At 37.5% G+C, this 22,435-nt stretch overlaps 1 protein-coding gene across 2 annotated transcripts in view; it reads left to right on the top strand.

Annotated features, from left to right (window-relative positions):
* GUCY1B1 (guanylate cyclase 1 soluble subunit beta 1) overlaps positions 1 to 22,435 on the top strand; it is a 43,280-nt gene that overhangs the window by 10,205 nt on the left and 10,640 nt on the right. For both annotated transcript variants that reach the window (XR_007904999.1, XM_051790620.1), the window contains exons 3-7: positions 5,961 to 6,061; positions 7,069 to 7,187; positions 11,637 to 11,834; positions 19,986 to 20,216; positions 21,640 to 21,756. Coding sequence is in view for 1 of the 2 variants with exons in the window: in XM_051790620.1 (XP_051646580.1) it covers positions 5,961 to 6,061; positions 7,069 to 7,187; positions 11,637 to 11,834; positions 19,986 to 20,216; positions 21,640 to 21,756 (766 nt within the window). In the remaining variant the exon portion in view is untranslated. The remainder of the gene's footprint in view (positions 1 to 5,960; positions 6,062 to 7,068; positions 7,188 to 11,636; positions 11,835 to 19,985; positions 20,217 to 21,639; positions 21,757 to 22,435) is intronic.

Genomic DNA, 22,435 nt, shown 5'->3' with positions numbered 1-22,435 from the left:
ATCCTAACTACATCAAAATAGAGAAAATATTTCCTCTGTGAGAAATAAAAATGTGTGCAATCTGTGGTTTAAAAATCTGAAGTGCAGGATCTGTTCTGATTTTAAGAATAGTTTTTGTTGGAATGCTTGTCCACACGTAACATTTCATCCATTTCTGTGAATTATTAACATTACCTTAAACTTTAGCGGTGTGTTTGCAAATACTGAACTAGTTGCACAACGGGAAAGATTTTCAAAGGGACCATTGTACACACATTGTATCACTTGTTACACTGTCCTGTGCTGGTAGATCAACAGCAGTTTGGGGGGGGGTGTTAGCATGGCTGATGGAGGAAAGACTACTTTAAGCCTTGATCCTTCTTTGATCTACTCCATAGGAATTTCTCCAGTGATGTCAAGGTCAAATCTGTATGTGAAAAATGGCCTCTGTATAGCTGTGTTATTTTCCGTGGTGCAATGATTAAGGTCCTTTTCTTTCCCAAGTAAAATGCCTCACATTAACCTGGATAATACAAACATTCTGGAGGAAAACAAAAGCATTTTAGAAAAGTCTGGGCTGGAATCTTTGTTTCCCACAATTCAAGTAGCTCTGTGTAATCATTCAAAATTAGTCCAGAGTAAATAAAACGGGCTGCCAGACCATAGCAGTTAGGACAGGAATGTCATAGGATGTAAGTTTTGAACCATGAAATATCACATCTCATGTGACAGGAGTCAACTTGGGCAAAAGCATTAGAATCCTGGGATTTTTGAAGGTTTTGAACAGAAACTTACAGGGGAGCAAACCCCATGCTTCTTTTGTCTCTAGAAATGTAAATGAGAAATTAGTTGTAAATTCTGTTCTATTTGACTTGGAAGTTATTTTTAAAGAAAGGCCACACAAAAGTTAAAAGTTTGCTACTGTAATGCGGCTACTTCACTAAAGAATTAACCAGGGCTTGGGAATTTGCCAGAGCTTGTTGCTTTTGGCTTGTTTCCAGTCAAGTCCTTAAGAAACCAACAACTTGTTATTGCTGTTAATGTCTTTGTGATCAAACACTGCAGTCTGCAGAAAACAGCAGAACTATGTTAATTCCTCCCATAACTTTATCTTATCAAAAACTGTGATTAAAGACTGCAGCAAAACATTTCCAGAGAAGTGCCACAGTTTTTTTGTAAAGCTATGGATTATGAAGTTTTCTGTGAAATGTGGTCAGCCAAATGTAAATTTTTTTGCGTCTAAGGATGCCTTTTTATATTGCAGTTCTAATCCTGGCTCATGATCCATCTGTCAGCCAGGAGAGGGAAGCTGTTCAGATGGGAACAGTTGCAGCCTTCTGGTCTTTTAAAGTTCTCATATTTGGGTTTGTAGCCATCCCTTGTTCCACATAGGCAATTTTGTTTTCATATGTGGTACTCAGGTTATGGAGTTAAATACAGCTATGTAACATTGTAGGAATTACTGTTAATGGACAGCCAACCACATCAGCTCTGCGAAGATGACAAAGCAGCCACACTTTCAGTATTACTTATAAGAGTTTTCACAGGGGTCAGGTACTTAGGAGAGAAAAGTGCAGCCATGAGGAAACCATTTATGTATTGCCCATTCCTGTTTCCTAGGCTGCTGGTGGGCATGTTGTGGTCAACCTCTCTGGTGCTGATAGCTGTGGTGGTCTCTGAAACAAGTTTATTAGAGGACCTGCTATTTTGTAGACTTACTGAAAGACAAGTGCCTCTGTAAAAATAGGAGTGTTTTCACATTGCAGTGGCCATTTTGGATAAGCTTTCGGCAGCATGTCCCCTTCACATATAGTCTTAAAACTAATATTTCAGATAGAAAGACTTTTGGAAGTTCTCACTGCTGTCAGATTACTGAGGGAGGAAGAAGGGCTTCAGAAGCTGCAGACCCAGCTCACCAGAGGCAGGGGAATTCACTGATTTCCCTTCATCTGACTTCACTGAACCTCCTGTCCTGTCCTCAGTCACTCTGTCTGGCCACATGTTCTGTGTGCACAGCAATCGGGATGAAGCAGGCCGGGAAATTCATCTAGCAGAAAAATAATACAGAAAAACAAATATCTAACTGAATTATATTTCAGCTCAGCATCTAGCTAAATTGTTGGTATGTACCTACACAGGAGATCTTAGAGGTATGGAGAAGGAATGGACCTGAAAAGGTAGAGAAAAGTTCTGGAATTTAATAATTTTCGAACAGGGGCTTTAAAAAGGCAGTTTATCTTTTGACACAGGTTTAGATTAGACAGTGTCATGGTGTTTGCCATATTTGTAGGACAAACAAAGATACTTGCCTGGGTCACTGAGGAGTGTAATCTCCTGCAGGAATAAATATTTCCATTGACAAATTTTGTAGAAAATTTTGTTTACCTTTATCAAAAAAGGGAAATACATCATTAAGGTTACAGAGAAGATGGCTATTGAGTGATCCAAAGGATCTTGAGTAAACTGGAGAAAAACAAAATAGTTAAAATAATTAAATGGAATAGACATTGAAATTACAAGTGGTAATTTTAAAGAGTGGTGGCTCAGGGAAATTGCAGACACTGAAAAAAAACTTGGACAAAGAAAATAAGAAAAAAAACATGACTTGGCACAGAGAAGCAAACAGGAAGAGTTCCAGTCAATATAATTGGAAAGAAATGTAAGTAGTTTTGAAACAAGAGATACCAGCATCATCAATCTGGGTCAATTTTTCTTAGAGAGAATTCTCACACACAGAATCTCTGTCTACTGAATTGTTCAAGTATGCAGTATTTTTGAGGATGTTCATTGCTTTTCCAGATGTGCATGTTACCCTTTGTGGTTTGGCTGAGATCAGAGAGATTAAACAAAAGCACAGCATGTATCAGGGATGTGGGAAAGTTTGTTCACCCTTTGCAAACTTTCCTCCAAATTGTAGCTGACTTGCAGTTACATACCATGTTAAGAGAATCAAAGAATCAAGATGGTTTTCTCTTCTTATATTCATTTCAGTTCCATTCTTAGGAAATGTAAACTCTACCTTCTTGTCCCTGACTACCTCATCTGTTTCAAGACATCATTTCCCACTAACAACTCCAGCTCTCCTTCTGCTTAGTAAAAGAAGGAATATGTGGCATGGGATTTGTTTTCAGGAATCTGTGGGACTTGGTATCCTGGAGGCTGATCTGAAGTTTTCAGAGAATGGTGGGGAAAGAGGACCAGAAGTACTATTTTGGAATATGAAAATATTTTGGAGCATGAAAATAAAGACCCCCCCATTGAGTTTATTATAATATTTTTTGTGTCATTGGATAGAGAATGATGTTCCTTTTATGTAGAATTGTGTAGGATATTTAGTCTCACCTCCCCTCTAGCCCTGTCATAGTCCTTTAGGAAAACTGCTTAGCTTATTTTTAGGTCATCATTCTTAGAGTGAGTATAAAATGTTTATTTCAAGTAACAGTTACAGTACTTCATTAATTAATAACAAAATTAAGTATATTTTTAAAATATAAAAACAATGTATAATTTTTGGTCAGTGGGAGCAAGATTAAAGGAAGATGAAGAGGAAAAAGAAATCCAGACATCCATCGATAAATGAACAGATTATCAAAGACTGATGATTACTAATTGGAGGGTTAAATGATGAGTCATTTTATTTAGGTCAATAGAATACTGCCATATGAGATTGGAATCAGGCCTTCTCAGCAGTACAGTTTGCCATCTAGCAGTTTTAAGATGAACAAGAGTACTTAATTTTCAGACCTCTCCTTGAGTATCACAGAAAATATTTCTGTTTGTATGGATGAATAATTCCATTACGTCTGTAAACGAATTGTTTTCAGGCATTATTAGTTTGTATTATTTAATTTTTAAAATAAATTATGCCCAGTTTGTATTATTTAATTTTTAAAATAAATTATGCCCACTTTAGAAAAATAAAATCTGAGTTTCTGTCAAAGTCTTTGATTTTAATTAATGGTTGATCATGTTATGATGATGGAGAGAGTTTGATGTAAAATGGGATGCAGAATTTTACAAACTAGGTTTAGAATCTATGTTTTGTATGCTTATATTTCCTCTGATGACCAAGAAAAATTCAGAGCAATTAGAAATATTGGCTCTTAAGCTGGAGGTTTGAACATTATCTAAGGAAGCATTTCTACCCTACTTTGGTAAAAGCCCTTCATCACCGTGGTACAGTAAATAATTGTTTACTCATGATTCTCTTTCATTTGTACATTAGAAAAATAATTATTCTAGTACCAAGTTGATGAATGTCTCAATTTGCATCCCATGTGCTTAGTTTTTTATAAAACCTACCTCATAATCTACCTTTGTTATAGTTTTTCTAATTCTAAAGCTTTTTCTGAAGAACAACTTCCGGTACTAATTTTTTTTGTGTTTGATATAAGAAGGTGTGATTCAGTAAATCACTTGTAAACTTTCCTCTCTCTTTGATGTTTTTGACTTCAGAAGTGTTCTGCAGCATAGAGATGCATTTAGATTAAGAGTATAATTTCTTTTTAATGAGGTAGCTGTGACCCTCCACCTGCAAATATACTAGTGATGCCATCCATGATCATATTAGTTTTGCTAATTCATTCTGGTACATAAATTACAGTGTGAGTGCCTACAGATGGCTTCTCTTTTGTTACTATTTCTACAAAGCACAATGTCTCTATCGAGACCCATTCTGTGGCAAAACCACAGAAGATGAACACTTACTTTAAAAAATATACTGAAAAAGGAGGCTGTGCTCATTTGCCAGAGGACTTCAACAAACAGGGCATGACTTCATCAGAGACCACACTGTGTCCTCCTACACATCTGCCTCTCTTTGCTGAAGGAGAACATGCAAGGGAAAAAAGAGCAAATGCAGAATATGACTTGACTTGAAGCTGGGCAGAGTCAGGGCCGTATCCGTGGGCATGCCCTATGCATGGTGGGACCAACCACAGGGGGCACCTGGCTCTTCAGGGTCCTGGGATCTGCCTGCCCAGGAAGGTGCTCCCTGTCCTCCCAAGAGCTGGGACTCAGCCACTGCTGCAGCACCAGTGGCCTGGCTCCTGTGCTAAGCAGGTGGGGTAAAACAGGGGGAAAGGCATTTGTGGACCCTCCCTAGAAACTCCCTTGTGTCAAATGCAAGGCTTGGAAGGCACAACAGTTTGTTGCCTAGGGGGATCAACTTGTTTTTCTCATGAAACAAGTTCGCCTACAGAGTTGTGCTGCCTTTTGGACAAGCTGCTGACTCCGTGTTCAAGTTGAAAAGAATACTAACTGATCCTGAAAAACTAAGAAGTCATTTTGTTTTGCTTTTTTTGACTTAGTTTCAGTAGTAACTGTGCACAGGACATATGCATGAGTCTTGTATTGAACCTGGGATTGGGGCTTGTTTCCTTTAGTGAAGAAAGGTGTATTTTTATTGTGATATACCTAAGTGGTGATACTTTACTCATGAGAATTGATGCGCATTGTGAGAACAAGGCCTTGCAAAATCTTGCCATCTTTTTTTTCCTGTTCAGTGGGCATGTGCAGAATTCTGAAAAAAGATAATTGATTTGGTACCTATATCTGTGTTTTAAATTCCTCTTTGAAAATATGTGCAAATGGTTGTTAAAACCATCCCATACCTATTGTAAATAAAGTGTAATTAAAATTGGATGGAATGAAAAGCTTAAGAAGTGTTTGAAGAGCCTGTCTTGGTCTGCATTATTGGATATTCCCCTCTCTTAAAATGCAAATTGTGTCTTTATCAGTTGAGCAACTTCTTTCTGAGGCTCTGTACTGAAAAATTCTTTTTATTTTACTATAGCTAATTATTATTTTCAGAACAGTTGTGGTCTTAGATATTTGTATTGTACACTAATGACTGAGATATGGAACAAATTTATTTCTAATTTTCTATCTTTAGTAACCCTAAAAACTTATTTTATTTAAAAGACCTTTTTCAATATGGTGCTTCTCCCCCAGGTGAAAAGATTTTATTCTGTTTTCTTCAGGAAGGAGGCACAGCTGGATGAAGAAGGACAGTTTCTGGTCAGAATAATTTATGATGATTCCAAAACCTATGACCTGGTTGCAGCTGCAAGCAAGGTCCTTAGTAAGTAATACAGATATCTTCTTGCCCCCTCATCACAAAAAAGGTAATACCTCTCCTCCCTGCCAAATCTGTGTTCTGTAGTTAAAGAGGAAGTGAAAGCAGAGTATTAGTAAAGGAGAGATTTTTTTTTTTAACATCTAAGAAGAAAGGATTGTGTTTTTTTTATTTCTCTTAAGATATTTTTATTCCTTTTATTCCTTGAAATTATTTTTATTACTTCCAAAGTATTCCATCTTAAAGTGAAGTAATATACCTCATCCACAGAGGATGGGCAGTGTTACGAGCAGCTATGAAGCAACAATGTACTGCTGCATGTACTTTGCCAATATGCCCAGGTTTCAATCACTACTGCAAGAGCAGTGAGTGAATGAATGACTGAATTAATCCTTGATCTCTGCTGAGCAAGCATGCTGAGCTACAGAAACATTTGTGACATGGGCACATTTCATATCAGCCACTGATTTGGGTTGCATTCATTTTCAGTCATTGGAGCTCTGGTCTAGAATTTGAAAGGTAGAATTTTGCCCATCAGCATTATTCTTCTGCAGACCCAAGTGTGATATGAAATCATTCTGCATCACTAGTTAGCCAAGAACCTCTAAGACTGTGATGGCTGTAGTAATGTTGAACTGGAGCAGCTGATGTGGTTTCATGCTATTGTAAATCAGAATTAACTCTGCTGAGGTGAGCACTACTGACAACTGAGTTCCTTTCATTTCAAGTAGTGATTTATTGTCTGTATCAAAATCTAAAATACTATACATGCATGAAATGCACAATGTGGTGAAGTAATAATGGTAATTGATAAATCCTAACAAAATTCCTGTATTGAATACTCGTTATTTGCCATACGAATCCTGAATCTTGCTATTCTTTTACTGGAGACCTCTGGATCTGGGTAGAGTTTAGGTACTGTCTTTCTTGTTTGTGAATACAAGGGTAAAGTAATAAGAGAAGTGTGTGAAATACAGTGTTCGAACTGAATCATATTTTCCTGTCTTAACTAGATCTAAATGCTGGGGAAATTCTTCAGATGTTTGGGAAGATGTTTTTTGTGTTTTGTCAAGAATCTGGTTATGATACAATTCTACGTGTCTTGGGCTCAAATGTCAGAGAGTTTTTGCAGGTAAGAATTTGGTGCCAAATTATTTCAGTTAACAGAAGAACAGGAGTTTTCATATGCAGCAAATTGGGGAGGGGTGTTAAGTGAAAGGACTTACCTCGTTTATACTAACAGCAAATGTGGTCTTCAGATTTGTAGGGTATTTCTTCTAAGTTATCTCTGACTAATTATAGATAATGGTTATTTCTAATTGTATGTTATGTACAAAGCTAAGGCTCATACACAGCTTATCTCTAAGACATTATCTTTCATACATCAACTGAGGGTGAGATAACGCAGCAGTGTTTAAGTCAGTTTTGTGCTCTCCTAATTACAGAACAGTGTGATACTGCACTATAAACCAAAACAAAACGAAAATGATTTTTCAATAGCATAGAAGAAATGTAGAAATGTAGGGACTTCTCTGAAGTGTTATTTTTAAATGTAGAAAAAAATGGCCTTCCCTTTTTTGTCACCTGAAAATTGTTCACTTCTAAAAGCACTTTGGATTTAAGATTTGTCATCTATATCACTCTTGGAGAGAACTGTGTACTGTAATGAGTTTAAGAGCACTGAACTGGAGATTGCCCAAAAGCTGAGTGTCAAATCTCTATTGATTTTCGCTGAAAATTTAGCAGCCTCTTGTCATCTGTACCTTTAAAATCTCCCCAGCAATATGTGAATAAGCAGAATGCATGGTTTGCTGGGTTACTAGAATATTCTGTGTCTAACTGCCTGCCCCAAAACCTGCATCATTCCAGAGCATCCTGGATGGAGTCAACCTAGACTTGTTGTAAAAATCCCATGAATTGTAGTTGCTGGACAGACAGGATATGTGTATGTTCCAACGTGTCCATATCATGTGTGATCTGTAAACCACTGTCTGTCTGTGGGATGTGACGTCCTGTATATTTCATAGCTTCATTCACATGCTGCCCTTAAAGCCAACCTTCAGATAAATGTAATTTTTAAAGGTAACTTATGTAATGAAGTCGCAGTTAGGGTTGAGCAAAAATAGGGGAGGAGGAAAAAGAAAGTCTAGTTGGCCCATTGCTTCATCACTTTGGTTTCTTATATATGGGCCAGTCCTTCCCTATTCCTTTCACTTATGCTCTTTTCCATATAGTATACTTCTCTTTTCATTCCTTACTGTGTGATGATAGAAAGATTGGACACATTTGATAAACATACCAAACATCTATAAAAGTAGGAACAGCTTACATTTATATTCTTGTAATGCCAGTATTTTAAGCTGCTTTGTTTGAATATCAGTATTAACACAGGATATTGGCTGTTATATACTTCTGTAAATGTTAAGAGGACTAATGTACAAGTAGCTGTGCCAAAAGTGTACTTTTAAGCTTTTTATTATGATAGAAAATCAGTGTCATCTGTGATTTATTGCTTTTGCATATTCCAGCAGTCAGATTAGGTCAGGAAACTACTTTATGTACCTGTTATAAAAATAAGTGCAGATATAGTTTAATGTCCTGAACTTTTGTCAGATTCTTAAAATACATAATAGAGTTCCAAAAGGCTCTTCTTGAAATCTGTACTGAGTCCAGGATATATGAAATAATTGAGGATTGAAGGTTTTTTAAGTATGTGAAAATAAATCTTGTATTTATATTTGTTTCCTTTGACATCTCCAGAAAATTTAGTTTATTCATAGTTGAAACACAAGTACTTCAAGCTTCGTGAAAGTGGAAAATAAAAAGGGCAATTAAATAGAATATTTTTACTTCCTAAGAATAACACGGGTGTGAAAATTTTGCAAATCATGTTGAAAGACACTGCATCAAAGAGAAGCAGTGGTGAAAAGAGGTACCTCCTGAGGAACCCAGAGTGGGCTTTTATATTAAGTTCAATAGCTTTCTACTGAATGAAAATCAAACACTGGAGTAGTTGTTAGTTCTCTCATGTAGTGAATCATTTACATAGCTACTTAGTTATTCATTATTACAGTGTAACAAAATTCAGGGGACTAATTCCTCTTTTAGATAAGTTTCCAGATGCTCTGTACCACACAGCACTGAACAGCATATCTTTGTAATTCAGATGCCAATCACAACTCTCATTTTTACATGGGCCAGGATCGTGCCTGATTTAGTATCACTGGTTGTTCTTGCTTGGAAATCCCTTAGTGTTTCACCATGGAGCTGATCACTGTTCCACAAAGCTCTAGAATTAGTGTCTCTGTCCCAGCACAAGCTCTAGCATACATCTGGGCAGTCTAGGAGACAAGAATTCAGTGAGAGAACTTAACCTATTGTTATCTGTACCCAACCGCACCTCTGGCTCACAGCAGCTGAACATACTAGGAAAAAATACACATTTGTTTTTCCAAAAGCTGCAATATCAATTTAGAATGGATCAAACACAACAAAATATAGGAGTAGCAATGACAATATTTAATTGTGAGTGATTTCAGCTCCTTGATTTGGAAGAAGATGTCTACTGCTTCTTGACTATGTGTTGGAGTGAGGTTTTGAATAAAATAAGCTACAAGCCTCCCACTCGGGATGATTAGAGAGCAAAAACTGAAAGGCATATCACATGCACTCACCTGTGACACTGCTTGGACAAAGTCATCAGTAACGGGGTAGAAGAGTAGAAAAGTAGTTTTGCAGAATGGGACTATTGCCAGTTGTTAGCCACACTTGTGCCAGATTTGTATTAATAATTAAGAAAACCATCTGATAAAAATTCTATCCTTGTCATTGACCATTTCCCATAACAAACTCCTTTTGAATTTCTTTTGGTGTTGATGACTGTGTAACTGGAAGATTATTGTCTTTTCCCATGTGTCTCCTTAAGAGGTTTTTTCCAAAAGGTCAGTGTATCCTGGCTGTTTCTGAGGCACATATATTGAAACCGAAATTCTGCACTGTTAAGGAGATCATGGGGCAATCTCTCAGAGCCAGTCATCTCTTTTTCTCTTTTCTCATTCACACTCTTTCAAAGCAATCTCTTCCAATTTCATTGTTTTGAACCCTGCAAAGATCTTACAGAATTTGCCTTTAAGCATTATGGTTTTTGCTGTTGAATGCCCACTAACAGCTGGAATGAATTGACTCCTGGATTGTTGCCTCTCAAAGTTCTAATTTGGAGATGTTGATATAGCAACAAAACCATGGATTTGAAACATGCTAAAAAACTGAAGGAGGAAGTTTCAGGCTGAGTGCATCCCACGGAATTCATTTCTAGGAGTCTCATTTCCTCTGGAGGCCTCCAGAAGAGGCAACTGTTCAAGCATTTCACAGCTCACGTGAAATTAAGTTCAGTATTCTTCCACAAATTTGATGATTGACAGATGCATGTGAAAGGTGGAGAATGGCCCAGACACCACAGTGCAAAATATTTTCGCCTCACTTCCTGTGCTGGCAGAAAACAATATGCAAAGCCTTGTGGTAGCAGTTACTTGCAGGGCGGTGAGAGAACAACATTTAAAATGTGCAGTAATGTTCAGGACTTAAGCTGTAAATAAGTTGCGTAAATTTTACAACAAAAGTAAAGCATTATGTGGGTTGCAACACTATCCCACAAAGTAGCTTGTTCTTTCTGTTAAATATACGTTAAATATACAATAAATAGCAAACCGGAGTCTTGACAATTGCTTCACAATCAAAGTTGGAGCACTGTTATGTTTTAAGTGTGATTTTGATCTCATTGTTCTCTTTAATGTTCTTATTAGGTATGCCTATCAATTTATAATTTAGCTTTCCTCTCCAGATCACAATATGTCTGGTCAAGATTTAAAGTTATATACATAAGATGTCAAGGATATTAGCTGGAAAAATAGATCTTTTCCCTTTCCTGAAAAACTTCCTCTGAAACATTATTATGGCAACTGTGATATGTTCAGTTTATTCTGTGGATTTTTTCAATTATTCTCAACGAAAATACATATTTGTGCTTGGTCTTTCAAGCATTTAAATCTTTACTTTAAAGTTTGAAACTTAGTCAGGCCCTGTAAACTTGGGCTGACTGTTATGATGTCAGAACTAGGCTTTTTCATGGATAATAAGGAGAAAGATTTATGTATATTCAGAGATACTTATTTGTATTTGACTCCTAAATTAGTATCTGAAGAGGAGATTATAGAGACTAGAATTGGAAAGGATGAAAATGAATGAGGTACTGGATTGAGAATCACACACAAGGTCTTTAGTCCTAAGAATGTTTCAAAATACAGCATGGTAAAGCATGAATTCTTACTATCTGGAGTAATTATTAATAGTTCTAATTTTTATGCCATTCATTGTCCAAATATTGCCATGGTAGATAGAAAGAACGTTGCGACCCACCTGAAAAGCCTGCTATGATGGCACTTCTCCAAATAATAAGGCAAATGCACAGAAAGAATGAGCAGTAAGAGAAAGGGGATGTTCAGACTAGACAAAATATGTACTTGCTTTCTTCAGAAATACTAAGTGATTACCTTATAATCATGTTTTTAATTTCTTCTTCTAGAACCTGGATGCTCTGCACGATCACCTTGCTACTATTTACCCGGGTATGCGAGCACCTTCCTTTAGATGCACTGATGCAGAGAAGGGGAAGGGACTCATTCTGCATTACTATTCAGAAAGAGAAGGTCTTCAGGATATTGTCATTGGAATCATTAAAACAGTAGCTCAACAGATCCATGGTACAGAAATAGACATGAAGGTAATGTCTGAAGTGATGTAAACACTGAAAATTTATGTCATTAGGACGAGATCAAGAAAAGCCAAAGTAAAGTGGTGCCAAACAGTAATTTGCATTGTTGCTGTCTTCTGTGAAGCAGTGCCATCAGTACTGGCTCAGGAAGAGACATCATAATTTGTGTTGCTTTGAGGACACATCAACCATGTGCTGAGAAAGCCAGCACTGATTTGCAAGCGAACCCAATCAAGAGCAGTTCAGCACAATATGCTCTTATTCAAAGAAGGAGATGACATGTATGCCTTATTTGGCATATATTTTATATTTGGCATATATTTCTCATTGTCTACTGTGTTCTGTGGGAACATGGACATTTTGTCTTTGTGTCCCAGATTCTTCTGTGTACAAATTGTGAGGATGATGTGCATTGGTGAGGTCTGGCTGGCGAGCAGTGTTTTGCTCCCAGACTGCATGCCAGGTCCTTCCCAGAAACAAGGTATGTTTGTGGGTTTCATATTGTCATTGTGTGGGAGTGTGACTGGATATGGACCTACAGCCCCAGAAATGAAAAACTGTTCCTCAGTCACAGAGCTGACATGTCATGTGTGCTAAAGTCACTTGTGAAATGGGAAGGAGGCTTCTGCTTTATGTCCATACAGAGCAATGGAAAGATTTAATTGATCGGGCCTTGCATATGGAATGGTATAAAATCAGAGCTTGATCCAAGGTGCAGATATATGTGGGGGGGGAAACAAAAAAATGAAAACTTTTTGCTGTTAGAAATATTGCAACTGATATAAAATACTTTTCATCAAGTAGAAAAGCATCTAAGCAGGTACAGGAAGAATTCCTTTTTTTTAAACTATTCCCTAATCATATTATATTTCTAGTGGAGTTTCACTGTATGCTTGCTCAGAAAATCCTTTCCAGTTTTGTGAGTTTATTGCAAAAACATGATCTTACTCAGATAAGAAATTTACAAGCAGTACAATGACAAAGATGTTTGTACTGCTGTATCAGAGTATTTGCCTTTTAGCTTTCCTGTTATAAGCTAGCACAGGTTTATAGTAAATGTCTAGTTGTATATACTGTGGTGTCCATGTATATACTTGTGTCCATGTTAAGATCCTGTTTTGTAGAAAACCGTATTTCAAACTTTTGCAGCAGGTGTTAGTAATCAGATACAGAAGGATGCAACAGAATCAAAACAATCCTCTTCTTAGATACCTGTTTATTTGAAGTGTTGAGAAAGACAAGGCAGACCATGATGGAAAATTGGCTGCAAAAGCGCTGAACCTGCTGCTTGACAAGAATTTCTTTTGGTAGCACAGGCAGCTTAAGCAGTCATCTTTCTCTTAGTGCTCAAGCTTGTCCTACAGCAGCTTCTTCAGCCATGTCTCTCCAGCTGGTGTCAAGTTATAAAATAAACTTGACTGAGGAAATGAACTGGGTTATTTTTACCTACATCTGTTCCTTTATGTGGTTCAGTGTTCTGTCAGAGTTCTGCCAGTGTAGTTGAGGGGTCCTGCAGAGACAAAAGTGATCCATGGAGCACAGGAGAAATCTGGGTTGTCCACAGCAGCTTCCAGAACAAATTTTTGACAACTGTGTCCTCAGTCTGAATGTTATTTGCTGAGAAGATTGTATCGATATCTATCTAGGACTTCTCACAAATAACATATTCCAACAAGGTTTAAATGTTTATTACATATTTGCTTTTTATTTTCATTTGACTTTTTTAGGCTTTTATTGAAATTTTATTGTTGTACTGTAAATAAATAGAAATTTAATACTATTAGTCAAACCTGTTGTAAGCGAACACAAAATTTAATTTAAATCCATGCTGTTCTTCCAGACTGTCAGAGCCAAAAGCACATAGGTGCCTAAAAATAGTATTACCTCTAAATTGAAGAAAGTGCATATTGTCTGTGTTTTATTTTGTCTGTTATCCTGTTTTTAATTTTTTCCCTATTACAAAGTCACATGCCCTCCACTCTGAACTTTTTTTGTCTCTGCTACTTAATAAAGTCTAGCTTTTGACACCTTTTAAGACATTAAATAGCGCTGTACTCCATGAGTAGTCAGAAACATCAGTGGTAGATAAGCAGAGACTAATCAGCTACTTGATTCTGTAAGGTGAGAGTGCCAAAATTTGCAACTTAGCCACACAGACAATGAAAGTCTACCACCATTACTTTACAGGTCACCTATTAATCAGTAATGGTATGGAGTGAAGGTTTTAAACTCCAGTGTGAAAACTGGGTAGTTTTATTGTTCAAAAAAATGAAAACAGGAGAAGAAAATTGACAGACTTCTTTCATCTCTATGCTTTCCCTCATAATTCAGTAAATTAATGCTTTTGTGTTTTAGTCTGTTAGTAACCCATTGCTTGAAATAGCACAGCACAGGAAAACAATGGAGTTGCTTTTCATCCCCTCAGTTTTTGTGGACCGATCAATGCCTCTTCTGTAAAATTTTTGTGTTGGACTTAAATTAGAATTTTGCCTAAGGAAGAATTGGGGTTTTTTTTGAAATGATAAAAAACTCAGTGCCTAACCCAAAGTTTCTGATGTTATTGTGGAAGTCATCTTCTGACTTTTAAGTCCTGAGTTGTCCTTCCAAATCTTTTTATCCAAAGCATTTACATCAACACAATAAGTTCTGCAGTTCTCTTTATATTAGTGTGAAATTGATATCTGCAATTTGATAGTTAATACTTTATTATCCACTTTTCTTCTCTGTCTGTTTAGAGCAAATGCTTACATAAATCTCCTTGAGAGAATACATGCTTTTAAGTCTATATATTCAAGAAATGTTGTTTGAATTTGTCTAATATATTTACAAGGCTCTGTGAAGGTGGCAGAAGACCTTAATTGTTTCCAATAATAGTGGTTTTGTTTCATTAAGTGGTTAGATTTTGTTTCATGGGTTAGACAGAATCACAGACTGGCTGGGGTTGGAAGGGACCTCTGGAGGTCATTTTGTTCAATCCCATCTGCTCAAGCACGGCTGCCTAGAGCCATTTGTTCTGGGCCATGTTCAGACAGCTTTCAGCTATCTCTAGGCATGAAGACTCTGCAATATCTTTGGACAACATGTGCCAGCGCTCAGTCCATCTCACTGTAGAAGTGTGTTTCCTGGTGTTCAGACAGCACGTCCTCTGTTTCAGTTTGGGCCCATTGCCTCTTGTCCTGGCACTGGGCACCACTGAAGAGAGCCTGGCTCAGTCCTCTGTGTCCCCTCCCTTCAGGTGTTAGTGCACATGGCTGAGCTCCTCCCAAGCCTTCTCTTCTCCAGCCTGGACAGTACCAGCTCTTCAGCCCTTCCTCTTCTGAGAGATGCTTCAGTGCCTTGATTGTCTTAGTGGCCCTTGCTGGAGAGAGTGGACCCCCTGTGGTACCTTCGTTTCTCTTTTGCACTGAGGAGCCCACAATTGGACACAGCACTCCAGGTGTGAGGATCACCTACCTCAACCTGCAGTGAAAACTTAAGGAATCATAATGATCACAAGAGGAAAAAATAAATATGGAGAAAAATGTTTTGTTTTTGTTTTGTCCCAAATTGTTTTTTTAGGTGGAGAAATAGCTAAATAGAAAATGTATCACCTTTCTTCAGTTTCACACAGAACAATTTTGTATATACACATATATATATATACACATATTTATACATACACGCACACACACACACACAGAGGTATGTGTTCTTCTAAAATACATTAGGGCTTCCTTTTTCCAGGAAATGTGCCTTTTAACACCTTGGGTATATGTGTGCTGAAGTCAAGGAAAAAAAAGGTGTCAGTTTGTCTCTGTTAAACTTTGTTAGCATGGAAAAGAAAGCAATTTGGTTTGAACTTGCATTCAAAATTGCAGTTGAATAGTTCAGAAAAGCCCAAGTTGACATTAATTGATTATTTGATTCAAATCCAATTTACCTTGTCTTCCCTGATATGGTAATCCATTTTTAGACAAATAGAGATAAGACTGTATAATTTTTGTAGCAGGTATTGTCTCAAGAATTGTTGACTTTGAGAACACACTAAGAATATTCATGTTCCGCTAGTCTCGGTATGATAACTAAAAAATCATCATGATGCTGGTGACGAACTTTGTCATGAGATCTCTGTTAGCAGCCTACTGGCTATGCGTTCTCTTGCTTCACTTGTGAGAGGTTGTTTGTATGTAAATGAGGGTGACCTGTGGAGGTGAAGTTAGAACAGAGATTTCCTCAAAGCTACTAATGGTATGGATCAGAAAAGAGCGTTGTACGTAATCCAACAAAGTCCGAATATCTGTTGGGAAAACAGACTTCTGCAGTTTTGTTATTATCTGAGAGCAGACTATTAAAATCTTTCTTTTACACAGGGAAGATATTTTACAATATAAAATGAGAAAAGATCAGGGGAAGTCTTGACAAGATGGTAATTTCAGACTGTCTTATTAGTAATGGCAATGTAAGAAACAAAGCCAAGATGTGACCAGCTGGAGCACTGACCTCACAACTACTTGGGTACTTGTCATGGAGGACAAGCAGTACTGATCCACATTAAAATATGTGTATGACAATAAGTCAATCGTGGAGCATGATCAGCCTCTAATTCTGACACAAGTGCAGCTGGAAACTCCACTGTCTCCAGACTTGGGGGTTTGGTGCAGTGAGACAGTCTGCACTGAAACCAGCTGCCATGTGAAGACATCCTCAGTTTTAACTCTGGATATGCAAAACTAAGAGTGGTGCCATTTCCACAGTGAACTACTTTGCCTCAGGATCATTCTGAAACAACTGCAGTGAAATTTGTCAAGTAGCATTGCACAGTCAATTTTGATAAGAAGAGATGAAGAATTTTGTCCTATATTGACCTTTAAATGGCAAAACCTCCCTGATTTTGTATTAATCTTCACAATTTCATGTAAAAAGACCCCTGTCGAAGGACATTCTGTCCTTCCATGATGAGATATGAGTGTGTCCTGGGGTTATACTCAGATCCACAGAACTGAGTCTTGTCTTATAGACACATCAGTGACAGTTTAACAGATAGCATGTGTTCATTATACATACTGTATCGCAGTGATACTGCAGATTTAATATCTTGTGTGTAGCTCACCAAATACATTAAATGACAGTCACTTTAAAATAACTTTTCTTTGTATTGCCCTTCCCTGAAATATCAGTGTGACTTTTCACTTGATTAACCAAGGACAAACTCTGAAGATTCATCTTTTGGAAAGCACAGGCAGGTTAGCAGTTTGATGTTATATATTCTCTTTGAAACCAGGAGTGATTTCTCCCTTCAGTTTTAACTGCAGTTACTATGGTGATTGAGCTCTTAGATGTGGTGAACTGATGTCACTTCACCAGCTAAGTCTGCGGGGGAGGAAGAATTAGACTTGATTGCTGGCTTTGTTGCTTCTGTCACTGAACTTTCATTTGTCAAGCATTTATCAAAGGCTTCTTCAACAGTATTTAAATGATACTGAAATTTTGTGGCTTGCAACCTTTGCTTGCAGAATGGAACAATAGGTAAGCTCTATTCTAGTTAAGCTTAGCAGAGTGTCCAATGCAGATCTTTATGCCAGACAAATATCTGACCGGTTAGGTCGGGTTTATAGGTACAAAGGTGAAGAGACAGAATTTAACATATTACGTTAAAGGCCAGAAGTGCTTATTTTAAATTTGCTGACAAAGTGGATGAAATCACGAGATAGAAGATTAGATAGTTCATAAAGCAACACTTTGAAGTAAGATCCAGGACTGGAAATTACCTGGAAGCATAGATCAGTTCTAGAGATAATTCTACACAATTTGAAAAAAGTTTCTATGTATGATCTCAGCCATCCCTGGCTACAATAACAGTAGTATTAAAATAAAAGCTGTGGGACTGTGCACGAGTGACAGTAAGTAAAAATTAAGACTCTAACTGCATTCTGTTAATCCTCAGTATGGCCATTGTCTCTCACAATTTCAAGGATAATGATTTAAAGGAAGAGGAACACATGGAAAACCATGCCATAACCGGAGAATAGCAAAGCACTTAAAACACCTGTCTACAAACAGGATAAAAAAGAAGTAGTAAAGAAAGCAGACTTCTTTGCAATCACCAATCATATGAAGTTCAACAAGGGGAAGTGCTGGATTCTGCACCTGGGATGGGGCAACCCTGGATGTTTGTACAGACTGGGGAATGAGGTGCTGGAAAGCAGTGCCATGGAAAGGGACATGGGGGTCCTGGACCCTTTGATGGCAAGTTGAATATGAATCATTGTGCTCTGGCAGCCAGGATGGCCAACCGTGTCCTGGGGGGCACCAGGCAAAGCATCACCAGCCTGCTGAGGGAGGGGATTGTCCTGCTCTGCTCTGCACTGAGGCGGCCTCACCTTGAATATTGTGTGCAGTTTTGGGCATCACAATGTAAGAAAGATATTAAACTATTGGAGAGCGTTCAAAGGGGGGCAACAAAGATGGTGAAGGGCCTTGAGGGGAAGCTGTATGAGAAGTGGCTGAGGTCACTTGGTGTGTTCAACCTGGAGAAGAAGCGACTGAGGGGAAATGTCATTGCAGTCTACAACTTCCTCATGAGGTAGAAGAGGACAGGCAGGCACTGATCTCTTCTCTGTGGTGACCAGTGACAGGACCTGAGGGAATGGCCTGAAGTTGTGTCAGGGAAGGTTTAGGTTGGATATTAGGAAAAGCTTCTTCACCCAGAGGGTGGTTGGGCACTGGAACAGGCTCCTCAGGGAAGTGGTCACAGCACCAAGCCTGGCAGAGTTCAAGAAACATTTGGATGATAATCTCAGGCACATGGTGTGACTCTTGGAGATGGTCCTGTGCAGGGCTAAGGGACTCGATGATCCTTGTGTGTCCCTTCCAACTTGGTATATTCTCTGATTGTTTGATTCTGTGATGACCCGGAAAATTTAGTAGCTGATCTTTCTCTGAGTTACTTACATGTGCAATAGAACGAGAAGACTAATGCAGCACAGGGCTATAGAGCACCTAAATCAGGCCTCTGCTCTGAACTGTCCTCTGGAAAAGCATCTTTTTCCTTCAAATGAGTAGTCAAATAGGAGAACAAAGAAGACTTCCATCTTAAATTAGGCATAATTTCATAATAAAATATTATTTTGTTGTTTACACTCCTCTGTTTGTATAGGACCACATAAAGGTTCCCCAACCCATCAATTAGTGTTTCTGACATTTTTGGAGGAGAAATATTTAATAAACTAAACATTTTAGTGTTTTTGTATATCCATTCTGTTTTCATATTATAACTGTTAATCTCTTTGGTCAAGACTACATTTAAAGGGCAGAATCAGGATACGTTAGGGATTTTGAGGAAATTTTTTTTTTGCCTCAGTGGCTTTAGATCAGACTCTACTTGAAAGTAGAATCAAGTGCAACATGTTCCAGAAAGTTGCTGCTAAACAATACTGTGTAAATAGAATTGTTCTGTTCCAGTCATTAAATCTAATTAAACGTGAAAAGAAGTGAATTTGGCCTCTCAAGGTAAATTATGTTATTCTATTAGTTATTAGCTTTAATTATACTGCAATACATGACTCTCACTCCAAACAAAATAATCCCTATTAATTTCATATTTTTTACTAACTTTGAGTAAAATTACTGAAGTGAGAAATGCTGTATTGAAGACACCTTTTCAATATTCCACCAAAGTAGATGACTCTAGTTTTGCTATGATTTCAGTTAATATGGAATAAATCCCAGAGAAGATTGTGCTTGCTTTTAGTTTTGTGTTTTGGCTTTGAACTTACTGTGTGCTGGAATATGTAAGGACTGTATATTCAAACATCTGTTCTATCTACCTTTCTTTTTGCTGTCAGTGAAATGCCCATCCTCTGGTCAGCACTGTTTGCTGTTGTGTTACAAACCTTGCAAACAGCTTTGATCAAAATAAGAATTCAAGTGATCTGTGTAATTCAAGACTCACCACAGGGTCAAGGGGAGGGGAGCATCCTGTTTTCTGGCAAGTGCCAAGAGCAAGCATAACCTGAGCTTTGACTCCTGATTTCAGAATGTGCATTTCTCTCTGGCTTAATACATTGTATTTGGGTGATCTTCAGTATCTTGTTCTTGCAGAGAGCAACTGTGGCTAAGCAAAGACATACTTATTCACTTGGAATTATAAAGATTCTAAAATCAAAAATTTCATTTTTCCAGGTTATTCAACAGAGAAATGAGGAGTGTGACCACATTCAATTTTTAATTGAAGAGAAAGAGTCTAAAGAAGAGGACTACTATGAAGACCTTGACAGATTTGAAGAGAACGGTACCCAAGAGTCTCGCATCAGTCCCTATACTTTCTGCAAGGCCTTTCCTTTCCACATAATATTTGACAGAGATCTGGTGGTCACGCAGTGTGGCAATGCTATATACAGAGTCCTTCCACAGGTTAGATGATTCGCATGCATGGATAGTCATAGAGATTCATAATGCTGGATGCTTCACAGATTAATTATAAAGATTAATAAAATAGATTTAGAATTCTCTGTCTGAACAGAATTCCCATGTAAGCATATAATATTTACTGCATTGTGTTTCTCTTGTTTGATAAAGGACTGTGAAAATAGCCCTGATTCTACAACAACTCTGTTCTTTATGATTGTGTCCATATGCAGTAAGAGAATAAGCTTGAGCAGAGAAAATCTGACCATCCCCACAATTCAACTGATTCTTTCTCTTAACTCACTCCAAGCTACATATGCTATGAAAGTGGCAGATAGCTCTTTAAAGTTGATGTGAGATGGTGTAACTTGGCCTGGGGTTCAGGATAATGGTCGTGCCCATTCTGCTATATAATTTAGCAGCAGGTACAGATTCTATATGTATTACTTGACAGTAATGCCTTCAAATACTTAAGATATCAGATGCACGATAACTAAAGAGCAGAATAACAGAAATTGTGTCATACTTTCTTAGCTTGTGTGTCAAAAGCATCAGTATTAACTAAGATGAGCCAAACAAAGTCTGTGATATGTGTATGTGTGTTCTGAACTGAATGCAGCTGCTGCAATTTCCTCTAGTTATTTACAGTAAAAGGGTACTCAGAGGTTCATTTAATATTTTATATTCTGTATGTATGTGGATACCTCAGTTCTGGCTTCTGAGAGCTGACAGTGCTTCTAAAAATAAGCAACAGGTAAAAGCAGTAAAAGGAGAAAAGCAAAAGAGAAGATGACAAACCATCAGATTTTCTTTGCAACGATGTAAAGACTAATGCTGCATATACTGTGTTGTTTCTGAATCATTGATGTAGTTTTAAAATGCATTTTTACGTTGTTAGCTTTTTCCTGAATTTGTTTTTTGGTGATTTCTCTCAGAATTTTCCAGAAAGATTCGAAAAAAAGAGCTTTGTAGGTAGCTCTGCCAGCTTTTTCCCGAGGGCATTCACTGAACAGCTATACCTATTCAGACTACTGAGGATGGCAGTCAGAATCCTTATTATCAGAGCTGATGCTTTACATACCATGGCTCATTGAAAAGGGAGTATGAGGGAGGTCACTTAGGATGAAAACACTGGAAAGTGTTTTTACTGTAGAATGGGAAAAGTTTAACGAATAACAAGTGTAATAGTTTAACACAATATTACAAAGTCATCTTGCAGACTGGAATTGCACTTTGAAGTTAGGATATTTCCAGTGTAAAATCCATGACTTAAACATGTTGTGATTTAATGGAGAAATGCATAAAGTGTATATTCTGTTCCGTTCAGTTTTGTCATCTAAGCAAATTGAGTATAATTACTCCATGTATATTTTTATTATAAAACATAATAATCCTTTTTGTCTTTTTTTTTTTTTTTTTAATATTCTAGTTGCAGCCAGGAAATTGCAGTTTGTTGTCAGTTTTCTCCTTGGTCCGGCCTCATATTGATATTAGTTTCCATGGAATCCTCTCACATATCAATACAGTCTTTGTACTGAGGACTAAGGTAACTAGAGAATATTTTCCTGGCTTTTCTTTCAGTAAGTATGCTTTGAAGAGATAAGAAGAAGTGCCAAAAACTCAGAAGTCTTCAGAGAAAATTCTCTCTGCTCAGACCCTTTTTAGTCTTGAGCCAAGAGAAAGTCACAGGTATGAATATGTGTGCAGTTGTTACATAGAATGCTTTATAGGAATGGTGAATTAAATATACTTCATGTCTGATTCTTTCTTTGCAAGGGGCCAATCCATTATATGTCATTGTACCAAAGAAAATGTAGAAAGCTAATTACATTTACTTTTGCTTCATAATGATGTAAGAGACAAATATGAAATGTGTCCTTGCTTGGATCCCTACATTCACACACAAGTTTTTTTCCTTTTCTCTAGAGAGGGCAGGAGATGAGGCAGGTGATCTGAACAAATGAATCATGTAGAGTAGCACTTCCTACATCAAGGAGCCTGTTTATTTATAGAAAACTCTGCCTGAGAGAAACCAACAAGATTTCTTGGAGATGTTCCCAGGCACAGATAGAACTTCATGGAATAGGCAGTACTTTTGTCAAACTATTGCTAAGAAACAACGTAGAAGAAAATAAGAAGTTATGAAAATAACATAAGAAAGATACCATGCTTTGTGTCTTTGAGGTAGCAAATCACAGTATTAAAGTATAGATAGTATATGGTGT

Source organism: Manacus candei, unplaced genomic scaffold, assembly GCF_025592945.1.
Source record: "Manacus candei isolate 608988 ecotype Guabito, Panama unplaced genomic scaffold, ASM2559294v1 h1tg000028l, whole genome shotgun sequence".
NCBI classification, from domain to species: domain Eukaryota; kingdom Metazoa; phylum Chordata; class Aves; order Passeriformes; family Pipridae; genus Manacus; species Manacus candei.
Note: the sequence above shows the minus strand (reverse complement) of the source record. Positions and strands in the feature narration are given on the sequence as shown.